The 12,868-nt window shown below is 52.2% G+C and overlaps 1 protein-coding gene across 16 annotated transcripts in view; it reads left to right on the plus strand.

The window, feature by feature from the left end:
* The window catches only part of ADGRD1 (adhesion G protein-coupled receptor D1), a 180,809-nt gene that overhangs the window by 54,791 nt on the left and 113,150 nt on the right, over positions 1–12,868 (plus strand). For all 16 annotated transcript variants that reach the window (XR_013522223.1, XM_078337776.1, XM_054239147.2 and 13 more), the window contains one exon: positions 5,699–5,840. Coding sequence is in view for 15 of the 16 variants with exons in the window: in XM_078337776.1 (XP_078193902.1) it covers positions 5,699–5,840 (142 nt within the window). In the remaining variant the exon portion in view is untranslated. The remainder of the gene's footprint in view (positions 1–5,698; positions 5,841–12,868) is intronic.

Genomic DNA, 12,868 nt, shown 5'->3' on the forward strand with positions numbered 1-12,868 from the left:
GGGCAGTTCCAGATGGGGAAGACTAAAGCAGTTCGCTGTTGGGGCTAATGCATGGTCCTGGTTTGAGATGCGGAGCCCGGAGGGCTAATGCATGGTCCTGGTTTGAGATGCGGAGCCCGGAGGGCTAATGCATGGTCCTGGTTTGAGATGCGGAGCCCGGAGGGCTAATGCATGGTCCTGGTTTGAGATGCGGAGCCCGGAGGGCTAATGCATGGTCCTGGTTTGAGATGCGGAGCCCGGAGGGCTAATGCATGGTCCTGGTTTGAGATGCGGAGCCCGGAGGGCTAATGCATGGTCCTGGTTTGAGATGCGGAGCCCGGAGGGCTAATGCATGGTCCTGGTTTGAGATGCGGAGCCCGGAGGGCTAATGCATGGTCCTGGTTTGAGATGCGGAGCCCGGAGGGCTAATGCATGGTCCTGGTTTGAGATGCGGAGCCCGGAGGGCTAATGCATGGTCCTGGTTTGAGATGCGGAGCCTGGAGGACGTGACGGGGAAGAAGCGGTTCGCTGTTGGGGCTAATGCATGGTCCTGGTTTGAGATGCGGAGCCTGGAGGACGTGACGGACGGTGGGCAGGGGCGTGTGCAGCTGACTCTGGGCTGTGCACCAGGGCATCTTGTGGGGTCCGCGTTAAATTTCCGAGTGTGATCATTTGATGGTTATGTAGGAGGAGGTCTCCATATTTAGGAGACACCTGTAGAGATGGAGTGTGCTGTGATGCTGCCAAGGCACCACTAGTGCTTCAGCAAAAAGGAAATGTGCATGTGTGCATGTGTATGAGTGTGTGTGTACACAGGGGAATGTTCATTGTGTGTGCTCATGTGCATGTTATGTGTGCACACGTGTGTATGTGTGTGCACACATACATGTGTGCGTGCACACAGGTACATGTGCATTGTGCATGTGTGTGCTTGTGTGTATGTGTTATGTGTGCACATGTGTGTTGTGTGCACATGTGTATGCTGTGCATGCGTGTGATGTATGTGTGTCTACATATGTGTGCATTTGTGTGATGTATGTGTGTACATGTGTCTATGCGTGTGTGCTCAGGTACATGTGCATTGTGCATGTGTGTGCTTGTGTGTATGTGCTGTGTGCACATGTGTCTACACGTGTGCACACATGCATGTGCACTGTTTGCATGTGTGCTCGTGTGTATGTTGTGCATGCACATGTGTTGTACACATGTGTGTGCTGTGTGCATGTGTGATGAATGTGTGTCTGCATGTGTGTGCATTTGTATGATGTATGTGTGTACATGTGCATGTGTGTAGGCCTGCATGTATGTGCATGGTGTGTGTGTCAAGTGTGAGTGTGACCATGCCGGATAAAGTGAACCTGGCAGATGATAAGAGCTGAAAGTGTAGGTGGAGCACATTCGTTGTATTGTTTTCTGGCAGATTTCCTGTGGGTTTGACTATTCATAGTACAAAGCTGCGGGGTTCCTGGCGTAGGCAGGACGAATGGCTGTTGCAGTCCTTTTCTGAAAGGCCCTTGCTACAAGACTGTTGATACAGAGAACATCATCATCCAGGCAGAATCGGCGCTGAGGAGTCCACCTGTCATCCTCCATGCTCTCTCCTTCTGCTGTTTGCATTAGTCAAGGGCTCAGGTCTCCTTCAGGAATTCACTGTCATCCAAGATCACACTCACAGATGCCGCCATGTGCTGCCTTGTTCACAAGATTTGGAGTTTCCTTCACACTGTCTTCCTAGGGTGGCCTTGAAGTCTCCTGCTCAGGGTGCGTGAGAAGCAGCGTTTAACGGATAGGTGGGGGACTCCATGAGCACACAGCTGTGTGTCAGCAGGAGCCAGTTATCAAGTGGTTCCTTTACCAGGGAGTGTTTTCATTTGTGATGTTTGTTCACTCCCCGATGTGACGTGGTGACTGTGGGGACTTGATAACTCTCCAGGTAAATCTAATCACAGCCCCTTTTCTTACTCCACTTGTTCTGACGTTTTTTGGATTGAGTTCCTGAGCCAGTCTCCTGCACATGCTGGGAAGTCTCTGTGTCTCCATAGATTTCAGCATTCCTCTTCAGCCTCACATGACATTAAGTCCTCTCCATGTAACCGAAGGCAGAGCGGAGTAGCAGTGTGGCTTTGGCTCACATGTGCTGCCCAGTGTGAGGCCGCAGAGCCTGACCATCAGTGCGGCTCCATGGGCTGGGTAGTAACTTGGGGCATGTTGAAGGAAGGAGGATTTGCAAAGGTGCACTCAGGAGTAGAGGGCTGTGGGGGACAGCACAGTCACTGGGCTAGGAACAAGAATGGGGGTGTGCTGCTTCCCCCAGGGCAGCCAAACAGGGGAGAGCGCCATGCCCAGGCAAAGATGGAGGGGCCCCTGGGCAGCAACTGTGGCCTAGTGGACTGAGGGAAGCGAGAGTCCTGGCCTCACTGTCTGCTCCGATGCCCTTTGACCTCCCTGGGGCTTCCTGTTCACTTAGCACACAAAGGCAGGGAGCCCAGATCCTGGCTCATACGGCATAGGACAGGGTAGGTGGAGACAGGGTATGACGGGCAGAGGAAAAGCCAGTACTGCCACCGCCCTGCCCTACCCTACTTTGCCTCTGCCCCCACCTTTACCAGAGGAAAAGTGCTTGTAAGAAGGCGTCTAGCCCCGTTCTCATCTTGACCTGACCAATGTCTGACATCACACTGGCTATCAAACTGGGCCTGGCGGAGGCCGTGTGTTCCCGGAATCCAGGAAACCCCTCTGGATTTGCATTCATATCATTTGTGTTCATAGAAGGTTCTCACTTAATGTTTTCCATACGCTTTTCCTAAGAAGGTGATCTAAGTCATCACTGCCTGCCTGTGAGTAGATTCATCCACTCACTCACTCACTCACATGTGTGCTGAGCACCCACTGTGTCAGGCGTGGTTCCAGGAGCTCGGAGAGCAGTAAACCAAATGGGAAAGCATCTGGACCCAAGGGAGCTTCTGTTCTGGGAGGGAGATGGCGTCCACTGGTTGCGTGGTCGGGAAACGTCCACGGAGGGAAAGCCGAGTCTGGGAGGGAGATGGCATCCACTGGTTGCGTGGTCGGGAAACGTCCACGGAGGGAAAGCCGAGTCTGGGAGGGAGATGGCAGCCACTGGTTGTGCTGTTGGGAAACGCCCACAGAGGGAAAGCCGAGTCTGGGAGGGAGATGGCAGCCACTGGTTGTGCTGTTGGGAAACGCCCACAGAGGGAAAGCTGAGGGTGAATCATGTTGCATGTTTAGGGCCCGAAGCCCATGGTTGTGACTGTGTTGCCGGCTAATGGCATAGCCCTAAGTGTTGCTAGGAACTTGGTTTTTCCAGCATGTTTGGTGGAATTGCATAAGTGTTGAGTTCACAGAGCTCTACGGAAAAGGCCATGAGCATTGGGGCATTGGGTACAGAGAGCGAGAACCAGGCTCCTGGCTGAAGCAAGCGCCCTGCACGTTTTAGGGCCCTGGAGTCACATGTGGGGCAGGACCGAGACCGAGGTTCTGCTGGTGAGTCAGCCTTGGTGCCGTGGGACTCTGCCTTGGTCCCAACAGCCTCGAGCCCACCCTCACTTTCTGCCCTATGCGTGCTCCGTGATGAATGTTCTCAGAAGGTGAATGCTGTTATTCTGGGGATACATCTGAGATATTACAAGGGTCTGTGGTTCTGTAGAGCAGAATGTTTATGTATGTTCTGTATGTAAACAGAACCTGTATTTCTGTGGGACTAAAACTTTCTGGGCAAGTTTATTAGAAAAAAAGTCTAAAAAGCCTCCTCAGAGGGGCTATAATGAAACAAATGCATGAGAAGCATGGGCCTAGAGTGATACTTCCTTCTCGATTTTTTTTTTTAAAGTTTGTGTTTTATTCCATGTGTGTCCTCTGGACTGTGGACTTGGATTAGTAACATGGTCACTTAGGGGAATCACCAGGTAGAGCGATCACGTCTGTTGTTACTCACAGGTCTGAGACTCAATGCCCCTGATTTGCTCCACACCCTGTGAACTGGTGACGCTCTGCAGGAAGGAGCTGCTGCAGGAGCAGACAGGGTGTTCATTCCTATGGCTCCATCTTGGTAAACACTTTGTGTTTGCAATTCCAGGAGTAATTTTGCATGCTTCTTGGAGGTCTGCTCTGGTTCAGGGATGAGTGTAAGGAGACAGTGTAGAGGCCGGGGTTGGGGTGGGGTTTGCTTTTGCTCCATGGGCCCCACCGCCCATCCCAGGCAGGGCCACTGGACATGGTGTTTGAATCTAGGTAGAAGGAAAAACAAATTGAGGGAGGAAAAAGATGGTGCCCCAGCTCCAGGGCTCTGTGGAATGTCTCAGACGTGTTCCGTGGGCATCACCTGCAGATTCCTCAGTCAGTCAGTGCTTTGGATGGCAGATAGGGGAGGCCCACACAGAAGCAGATGGCTGGGTGACCGCAGGGGGCCTGGTGACTGCGTGTCTCACACTTCTTTGTGTAGTCACCCCAAATTCAAATTCATGCAACAGGTACATGGTGACCTCTGTGTGCCAGGCAGGGCTGGGATCAAATTGGGCAGATGGGCTGAGGGCACAAAATTAAAGGAGCCAGTCACCCTCCGGGTCATTTGGTGCCTCATTCACCAGAGCCTGGGTGTGAGCACCTTCTTCAATCTTGCACTTCAAGTGCCTGGCTTCCCTCACCGTCCTCCGAGCCCTGAATATCTTTTCAAGCTCATAACCCCACGAGACAGGCATGGTAGGCATAAGTTAGGCCTCTTTTGATTGGTTGCAAGGGATGGAAAACCCATCTTAAACAGTACTAGGCAAAGGGGGAATTTGTTGGATCGTGTAAGCCAAGAGCTCTGCAGGCAGCTGGCTTCAGGAGTAGCTTGATCCAGCATCCTATTGATGTCACTGGGCTCCATCTTTTGGCAGTTTCCTTCTCAGTCAGTCTTCTTCATCATGATTGCAAGCTGTTCCCAGGGCCTTGTGCCTTGAGGGCATGAGGAGAGTCTGGCTGGAAGACACGAGGATCTTTGAGCCCACATTCTTCCCCCACCTCGCCTTGTGGCATCTCCTCGGATTTGACTGGATTGGGTGTCGTTCCTAAATGGTCCCATGGCCTGCGGGCTGCAGTGTACTGACTGATCTAGACTCGGATACCAGAGCTTCCTCCTGAGTCAAGATGAGTCAACTTCAGGCCGTGTGGGCTGTGAGTAGGGAAGGGGATGGTCACCTGGAGGGAAATGCAGGTGCTTTGATCAGGAAACTGATGAACGAATACTGGGTGGGGCAAACATCACATGGCCACTGTGCCGTCTTAGAATCAGGGAAACTGAAGTTTAGACAGGGTGAGTTACCTGTCCACGGTCACACAGCTGATTTAAGTGGAATTGCTGGGATTCATGCCCTGTTTCTGCTTGTTTACCCTCCCTGGGCCATCTTGCTCTTATAAACTCTTTGAGGTCAAGGGCTCTGTCTCACTTCTTGGTCTTGGCATCAGACCTTAAAGAGAGTGGGTACTGAAGGTGAGAATTCAGGTGACAAGTGAAAACATGGAATAATGGAACTCGCCTGCAGGTACCAGCTTCATATCTTCAAGAGAGCAGCTGGAGCTGAATGATAGAAATCAAAGTTTCATCCAAAGAAGAGTTTGGTCTCAAAAGTTTCGGGCGGAACGTTAGGCCCCAGCCCAGGTTCTGGCTGTGTGCTGCTCCCATGTATTTCCCATTTTGTAATGATTTCTGTCTCTTCTTCAGGATCGCGGAGGCCATGCGTCACCAGGACTGCCTGCTATTTGCCACCAGCCACCTGATTTCCCTGGAGGTGTCCCCGCTGCCCATGCTGTCTCAGAACCTGTCGGGCTCTCCGCTCATCACCATCCACCTCAAGCACAGACTGGTGAGTGCTGGTGTCTGATCTGGTTTCACACTGAGGAATGTTGGGTTGTCTGTGTGCTTGCATAAAGAATCTCCGACAGCCTTGGTGCTGACCAGAACTGGAATCTTCCTGTCCCTGAAGCTCCTTTTCTTGGGCCTTTGTTTCTGAGCTGCAGTGGGAAGCCCCTTGCATAGTGCCTGGGCTGGCGGTGCGGTATTGATGTTGGGGAAGAGGCCTCTGAGCTGGCTCCCATAGATGTGTGTGCAGCGATCACCGATCTTCCTCTGATTTATAGCAAGTATCCTTACGGCGGGGTGGGGGGAGTACCTTGGCCATCACAGTCACCATGCGTATTAGCCATCAGCAAGATGTAGCACTGTGTTCTGTTAGAGAGAAACATGCTTCAGAGTTCAGGAGAAACCATTTTTATGCTCCGGCATTGTGTGAGAAGCTGTTGGTCCTGATGCTTCATAATCACTTTCCTCTCCACATGTTGTTTATTTTTGCCAGTGAGTAAGAGGGACAGAGACATTGGGGATACAGACGCCCTGCCATTCTTTAGTAAAAGGTAAACGGTGTTTACAACCTGAAGAGAAACCAGAGTTTAATACCGCTGTTCTTTAAAAAAATGCATGCACTGTTTCCCACTCCAGGTTCATGTCAGGAGGTGTGGTGTTGATGTGACACTCAGAGGGGGCAGTTTTTCAAGGCATTTATTAAAGAACTCACTGTGGTTTCGGTCTGAAATAACACTAGTGGCATTTCCTGGCAGGATTTTCTATTTCATTCTGTTTTGCTCTGCTCCGTGGCCAAGGCTGACTGTGTGCACACCTGGATGGGTGTTCTAGTTCCTTCCAGGGTGACTGTGTTTCTGCCCCACCTGGGAAGGGCCCATGCACTTGTGCTGCTCGGTGAGCTTAGCAGTCAAGAGATGGAGATGGGACTGGAGATGGAGAGGGGACTGGAGATGGAGATGGAGAGGGGACTGGAGATGGAGATGGAGAGGGGACTGGAGATGGAGATGGAGAGGGGACTGGAGATGGAGATGGAGAGGGGACTGGAGATGGAGATGGAGAAGGGACTGGAGATGGAGATGGAGAGGGGACTGGAGATGGAGAAGGGACTAGAGATGGAGATGGAGAGGGGACTGGAGATGGAGATGGAGAGGGGACTGGAGATGGAGATGGAGAAGGGACTAGAGATGGAGATGGAGAGGGGACTGGAGATGGAGATGGAGAGGGGACAGGAGATGGAGATGGAAAGGGAACTGGAGATGGAGATGGAGAAGGGACTGGAGATGGAGATGGAGAGGGGACTGGAGATGGAGAAGGGACTAGAGATGGAGATGGAGAGGGGACTGGTGATGGAGAGGGGACTGGAGATGGAGATGGAGATGGAAAGGGGACTGGAGATGGAGATGGAAAGGGGACTAGAGATGGAGATGGAGAGGGGACTGGAGATGGAGAGGGGACTGGAGATGGAGATGGAGATGGAAAGGGGACTGGAGATGGAGATGGAAAGGGGACTGGAGATGGAGATGGAGAGGGAAAGGGGACTGGAGATGGAGATGGAGAGGGAAAGGGGACTGGAGATGGAGATGGAGAGGGAAAGGGGACTGGAGATGGAGATGGAGAGGGGACTGGAGATGGAGATGGAGAGGGGACTGGAGATGGAGATGGAAAGGGAACTGGAGATGGAGAGGGGACTGGAGATGGAGATGGAGAGGGGACTGGAGATGGAGATGGAAAGGGAACTGGAGATGGAGATGGAGAGGGGACTGGAGATGGAGAGGGGACTGGAGATGGAGATGGAGATGGAAAGGGGACTGGAGATGGAGATGGAGAGGGAAAGGGGACTGGAGATGGAGATGGAGAGGGAAAGGGGACTGGAGATGGAGATGGAGAGGGGACTGGAGATGGAGATGGAAAGGGAACTGGAGATGGAGAGGGGACTGGAGATGGAGATGGAGAGGGGACTGGAGATGGAGATGGAGAAGGGACTAGAGATGGAGATGGAGAGGGGACTGGAGATGGAGATGGAGATGGAAAGGGGACTGGAGATGGAGATGGAAAGGGGACTGGAGATGGAGATGGAGAAGGGACTAGAGATGGAGATGGAGAGGGGACTGGAGATGGAGAGGGGACTGGAGATGGAGATGGAGATGGAAAGGGGACTGGAGATGGAGATGGAAAGGGGACTGGAGATGGAGATGGAGAGGGAAAGGGGACTGGAGATGGAGATGGAGAGGGAAAGGGGACTGGAGATGGAGATGGAGAGGGGACAGGAGATGGAGATGGAAAGGGAACTGGAGATGGAGAGGGGACTGGAGATGGAGATGGAGAGGGGACTGGAGATGGAGATGGAGAAAGGACTGGAGATGGAGATGGAAAGGGGACTGGAGATGGAGATGAAGAGGGGACTGGAGATGGAAATGGAGGTGGAGAGGGGACTGGAGATGAAGATGAAATAGGACTGGGGATGGAGCTGGGACTGGAGATGAGACTGGTCACCTCAAGCTCCTTGCCCTTCTTTCTGCATGTTACCAGCTGTGAGGCTGTTTTCAGTGTGTCCCCTGCATCGCTCCCTCTGTCCCTCCCTGGTGTCCCTCTCCTGCCCAGTGACTTTTCACCTTGGCTGGCAGCCTTCTTGTGTTCTCTCTGCTCCATTTTCCCCACAGTTTCCTGATTTATTTTCCGACACACAGATCAGGTGGTGCGACTCACCTATTCAAAGACCTTCTGGACTCAAGGTTCCCCGCAGGAAAATCTACACTCTAGGCCTGTCAGCAGGTCTCTAGCAGACCCTTCCCATCCGGCTCTCCATCTGCACCTCTGGCTCTACTTTCAAGCCCAGCAGGCCGCTGCTGTCATTGCTGGTGCTGTTCCCTGTGCCTGCATGGCCTTCCCCACACCTCTGCTGTCTGAGTTCCCCCATCTCAGGAGGAGCCTCCCCTCGTCCAAGCCCTCTGTGACCTGTACAGAAGGGAACCTCACTCCGTGCCGTCTTTGTACTGTATTAGCTCTGAGTCTCAGCGCTGTATGCTATAATCATTTATGCCAATCAGACATACACCCACTGCACACACACCCAGCACAGACACACATACCCAGTGCACACACGCCTAGAACAGACATACCCAGTGCGCACGCACCCAGCATGCACACAGTCCACACTCAGTCTACACATACTCAGCACAGACACACACACCTAAGGCACACACAGTACACCCACACCCAGCACACACATGCACCCAGTGCACACTCACCCAGCACAGACACACCTAACACAAACACCCAGTGCACACACAGCACAGACACAGTCAACACAGACACACCCAACACAAACCCAGTGCACACACCCAGCACAGACACACACACTCAGTGCACACACCCCCAGTGCATACACACACAGCACACACACACTTAGTACACACCCAGTGCACACACACCCCAGCACAGGCATACAGAGTACACATGTACCCAGGCACACACACCCAGTGCATACACACCCAGCACAGACACGCACACTTGGTACACACACACCCAGTGCATACATACCCAGTACATGTATCTGCAACCAGCACTCATGGGCACACACGTGCACATACCCAACTTTAGTACACCACATGCACACATACACACCCACATCCCATCCTCGTTCGGTCAGGCAGCTAAGAGCCCTGGAATCTGGAAAGTGTAAAGTGGTTTTGTTTTGTGTGGTACGGTTTCTCCCTCTCCTGCACAGAGTCTCCAGGGTGCCTCACCCAGGGACCTAACACCTCTGTCTGCTCTCCTGTCCAGGCAGCCCCCTCCTTGCCCACCCCTCCAGCTCCCAGGAAGGCAGGGAGGCAGTATACTGAGTCACAGCCATGTGGTTAGGTTGCAGGGCTGACGCCTGCATTCTCCCAGGTGTCTGCACGCCTGACCCTTCACTCTGGGAATGGGGGGCATCGGCTCGGTTTCTGGTTAAATCCCGCCATGCCTCTGCTGTGGAGGACACCCCCTGTGGTGCCTGATGAATGGTAGTCTTAGAGGTTGGCTCATCCCAGTGGTTTCCCACTGAGAATGAGATGGGTTGGAAGCTCCACCCCAGGTTGGCTGCCCTGCTTCATGCTTCCATCATGCTGCCCTCTCAACCACTGACTTCAGGCCACGAGGACCCCTATGTTAAAAAATTCTGCGATTCTATTTTCTCAGGAAACCGACTTGAGTCAGTTATGAGTGGTGCAAAATGAAATAGAAAACAGCCCACCTCCCTGACAGGGAGAGGTTTTGCTTTTTACACAGTGAAGGGCACGTAAACGTATTCTGCTTGACACTGTTTAATGGCACCATTGAATCATTTCTGTTACCAGAGGTGTTGACATTCTCAACACCTCTTTCTCAAAGCGCAGCTGTTTCATTTCTGCCATCCTTTATCAATAAGCTTAGTGATTTACTTTCAAGACAGACTAAGGAGTTTGAAAGGGCTTTACTTTTGGCTTCTGGTGCCCAAAGCTGCTTCTGGTTCTGTGAGGTCCTGTAGGTGGGGGTGGGAGCCTGGGTAGGGCCTGGGGACGTGACAGACAGCGTCTCTGCAAGGCTGGGGCACAGACTCACAGGTCTCTGGTTCAGCCGTGGTGGCCCAGCCTGTGCCTGGGCGAGCACACTTCAGAGCCCTGCACAGATGCCTCTGCAGGATTTTGCCTTTTTACATGGTTTGCTCCCCAAGCTATTAAATAATACAGATTCAGACCCTGACCTCGGGCCAACTCCAGCAGTGGCATCTGCTGGACTGGCTCCTGCTGCTCCTCCCTGGTCACCCTGACCGCTGGCCACTGTCCCACCCAGCTCTAGGGGCCCCCAGTGGGCTGAGACCTTTTGCAGCTCAGGCTCTGCTGTCAGACAGAGTGGGTCTCCAGGGTGCCTCACCCAGGGCTATGCAGGAGGCCTTTCCAGCATTTCCACTGAAGGTCTGGACAGGGATAGTGCCCACACACCACCCTGGGATGCCAGGGGTATTTGACATGACAATTGATCAGAAACTGTAGTGTTCTCTTTAGTCAAAATTGCTCACTGCCTTCAATCAAAATCTTAAGTTTTAAATCAACATTGAAATGTCAACTTCCCAGGTCAATGAAAATGAAACCTTATTCCTTAGAAGGGAGCAAGGAATGAGCAAAGCAGATTCTTGGGAAATTTGAGAATTAGAATAAGTACCCAAAATGCATATTGCAAAGAGTCCAGTGCTGTCAATTTTGCTATTGTCAAACATTCGCTCATCAGATGGCCTCAGCTCCACCTGAATGCCGGTCAGTCCCAAAGCCAGGCCATTGCTCAGGCTGTCAAATTCTGGAAGAGACTGAGTGTAATGAGGGTACTGGAGGGAGATGTCCCAGGCAGGATCCTGAGCTCTAGCCCAGGCACGGGGTGCTGGAGGGAGATGTTCCCAGGCTGGATCCTGAGCTCCAGCCAGGGCACAACTCAGCTCCTCATGCATGCCTAACAGCATCCCAGGGCTGAGCTCAGGGAAGAGGTTTGGTTCCCAAGGCTTACATGCCGTGGGACACTGGCAATCTGAGGAGGGAAACAGAGGCACTGGTGGCCAAGGGAGGTCTTCAGGCCAAGTGCTGGGGCTACGTGGGCTATGCCCACCTGGATATGGGCTGTATCTGAACGAGGCAGTTGCCTGAGCCGTGGACATCCGTACATGAAGCCCTTGCTAAGTAAGGCTGCATCCTGGACATTGATCCAAGGCCCCCGGAACTTGAAGAAGCCCTAGGCTCTCTCCCCATGCAGTGTAGGGAATCTGTGTCCTCAGGACTGGGCACCTCCTCACACTAGGCCCTCCTCTGGATGCAGCTCTCAGGGGCCAGGGCCAGGATGGCCAGCGTGAGGAACAGCCCAGGACACAGGGTGATTTTGGGCTGAGTTTTGGCCTTCTTAAGGTGTCACTGTCACCACAGCTTGTGACTTCTGAAGAGCAGCCCTGAATTTGGGCTCTAAGTTATATCTCTGGATTTGTCTTGTTGGCAGCTAATTCGAATTTGTTTTTAGTGTTGTTTAAAAAAAACCCTATGTGTGGGTTGCATTCAACCAGGAGGTCAACAGTTTACAACGTCAATGTTTTAAGCTTTTTATTCTGAAATGATTTTAAGCTTACAGAAAAAAATGGCAAGAATAGTACAGAACTCCCCTGTCTACAGACATACAGATCACTCACCCATCTTCCCTGATGATGGAATTTTTAAGTACAAAGATTGAAACCAGGAAATTGACACTGATATTAACAACAGATGTTTTTTGAATGGTGTCAGTTTTCTCACGTGCAGCTTTTCTTCAGTCCTGGGATCTCAACTCGGCTGGCACAGAGTATTTAATTGTTAGGTCTCCTGGGCAACTGCAGTTGGTACGGGTTCTTAGCTTCCCTTTGTCTCCTGTGACCTTGGCACTTCTGAGGTGGCACGGCCGGTGCTTTGTGGATTATCCCTGGACACTTCCTCCCAATTAGGCTGAGGAATGCCAGGGGGGTGAAACGGTCCTTCCTGATCACAGCGTGAGGCTGTGCGAGTTGGCCTGTGGGTTGCCAAGCCACAGACATGTCTTTTCTCACCGTTCTCAGGGTTGGAAATTCAAGATCAGGGTGTCAGCAGGTTTGGTTTCTCCCAAGGTCTCTCTCCTTGACTCGCAGACAGCATCTTCTGCCTGTGACTTCACGTGGTCATCTTTCTGTATGTATCGGTGTCCTGATCTTTCTTCTTTTTTTGAAATAGGGTCTCACCCTATTGCCCGGGCTGGAGTGCAGTGGCACAATCATAGTTCTCTGCAGCTCTGATCTGCAGGGTTTAAACTGTCTTTCTGCTTCAGCCTCCTGAGAATCTGGGACCTCAGGCATGCATTACAATGCCCGGCTAATTTTTCAGTTATTTGTAGAGATGAGATGTCACTATGTTGCTCAGGCTGGTCTGAACTCCTGGCTCAGGCAATTCTGCCTTGGCCTCCCAAAGTGCTGGGATTACAGGTGTGAGCCATTGCGCTCAGCCCTGATCTCTTCTTATAAGGACACTGTCA

The sequence above is a fragment of the Callithrix jacchus genome, chromosome 9, assembly GCF_049354715.1.
Source record: "Callithrix jacchus isolate 240 chromosome 9, calJac240_pri, whole genome shotgun sequence".
NCBI classification, from domain to species: domain Eukaryota; kingdom Metazoa; phylum Chordata; class Mammalia; order Primates; family Cebidae; genus Callithrix; species Callithrix jacchus.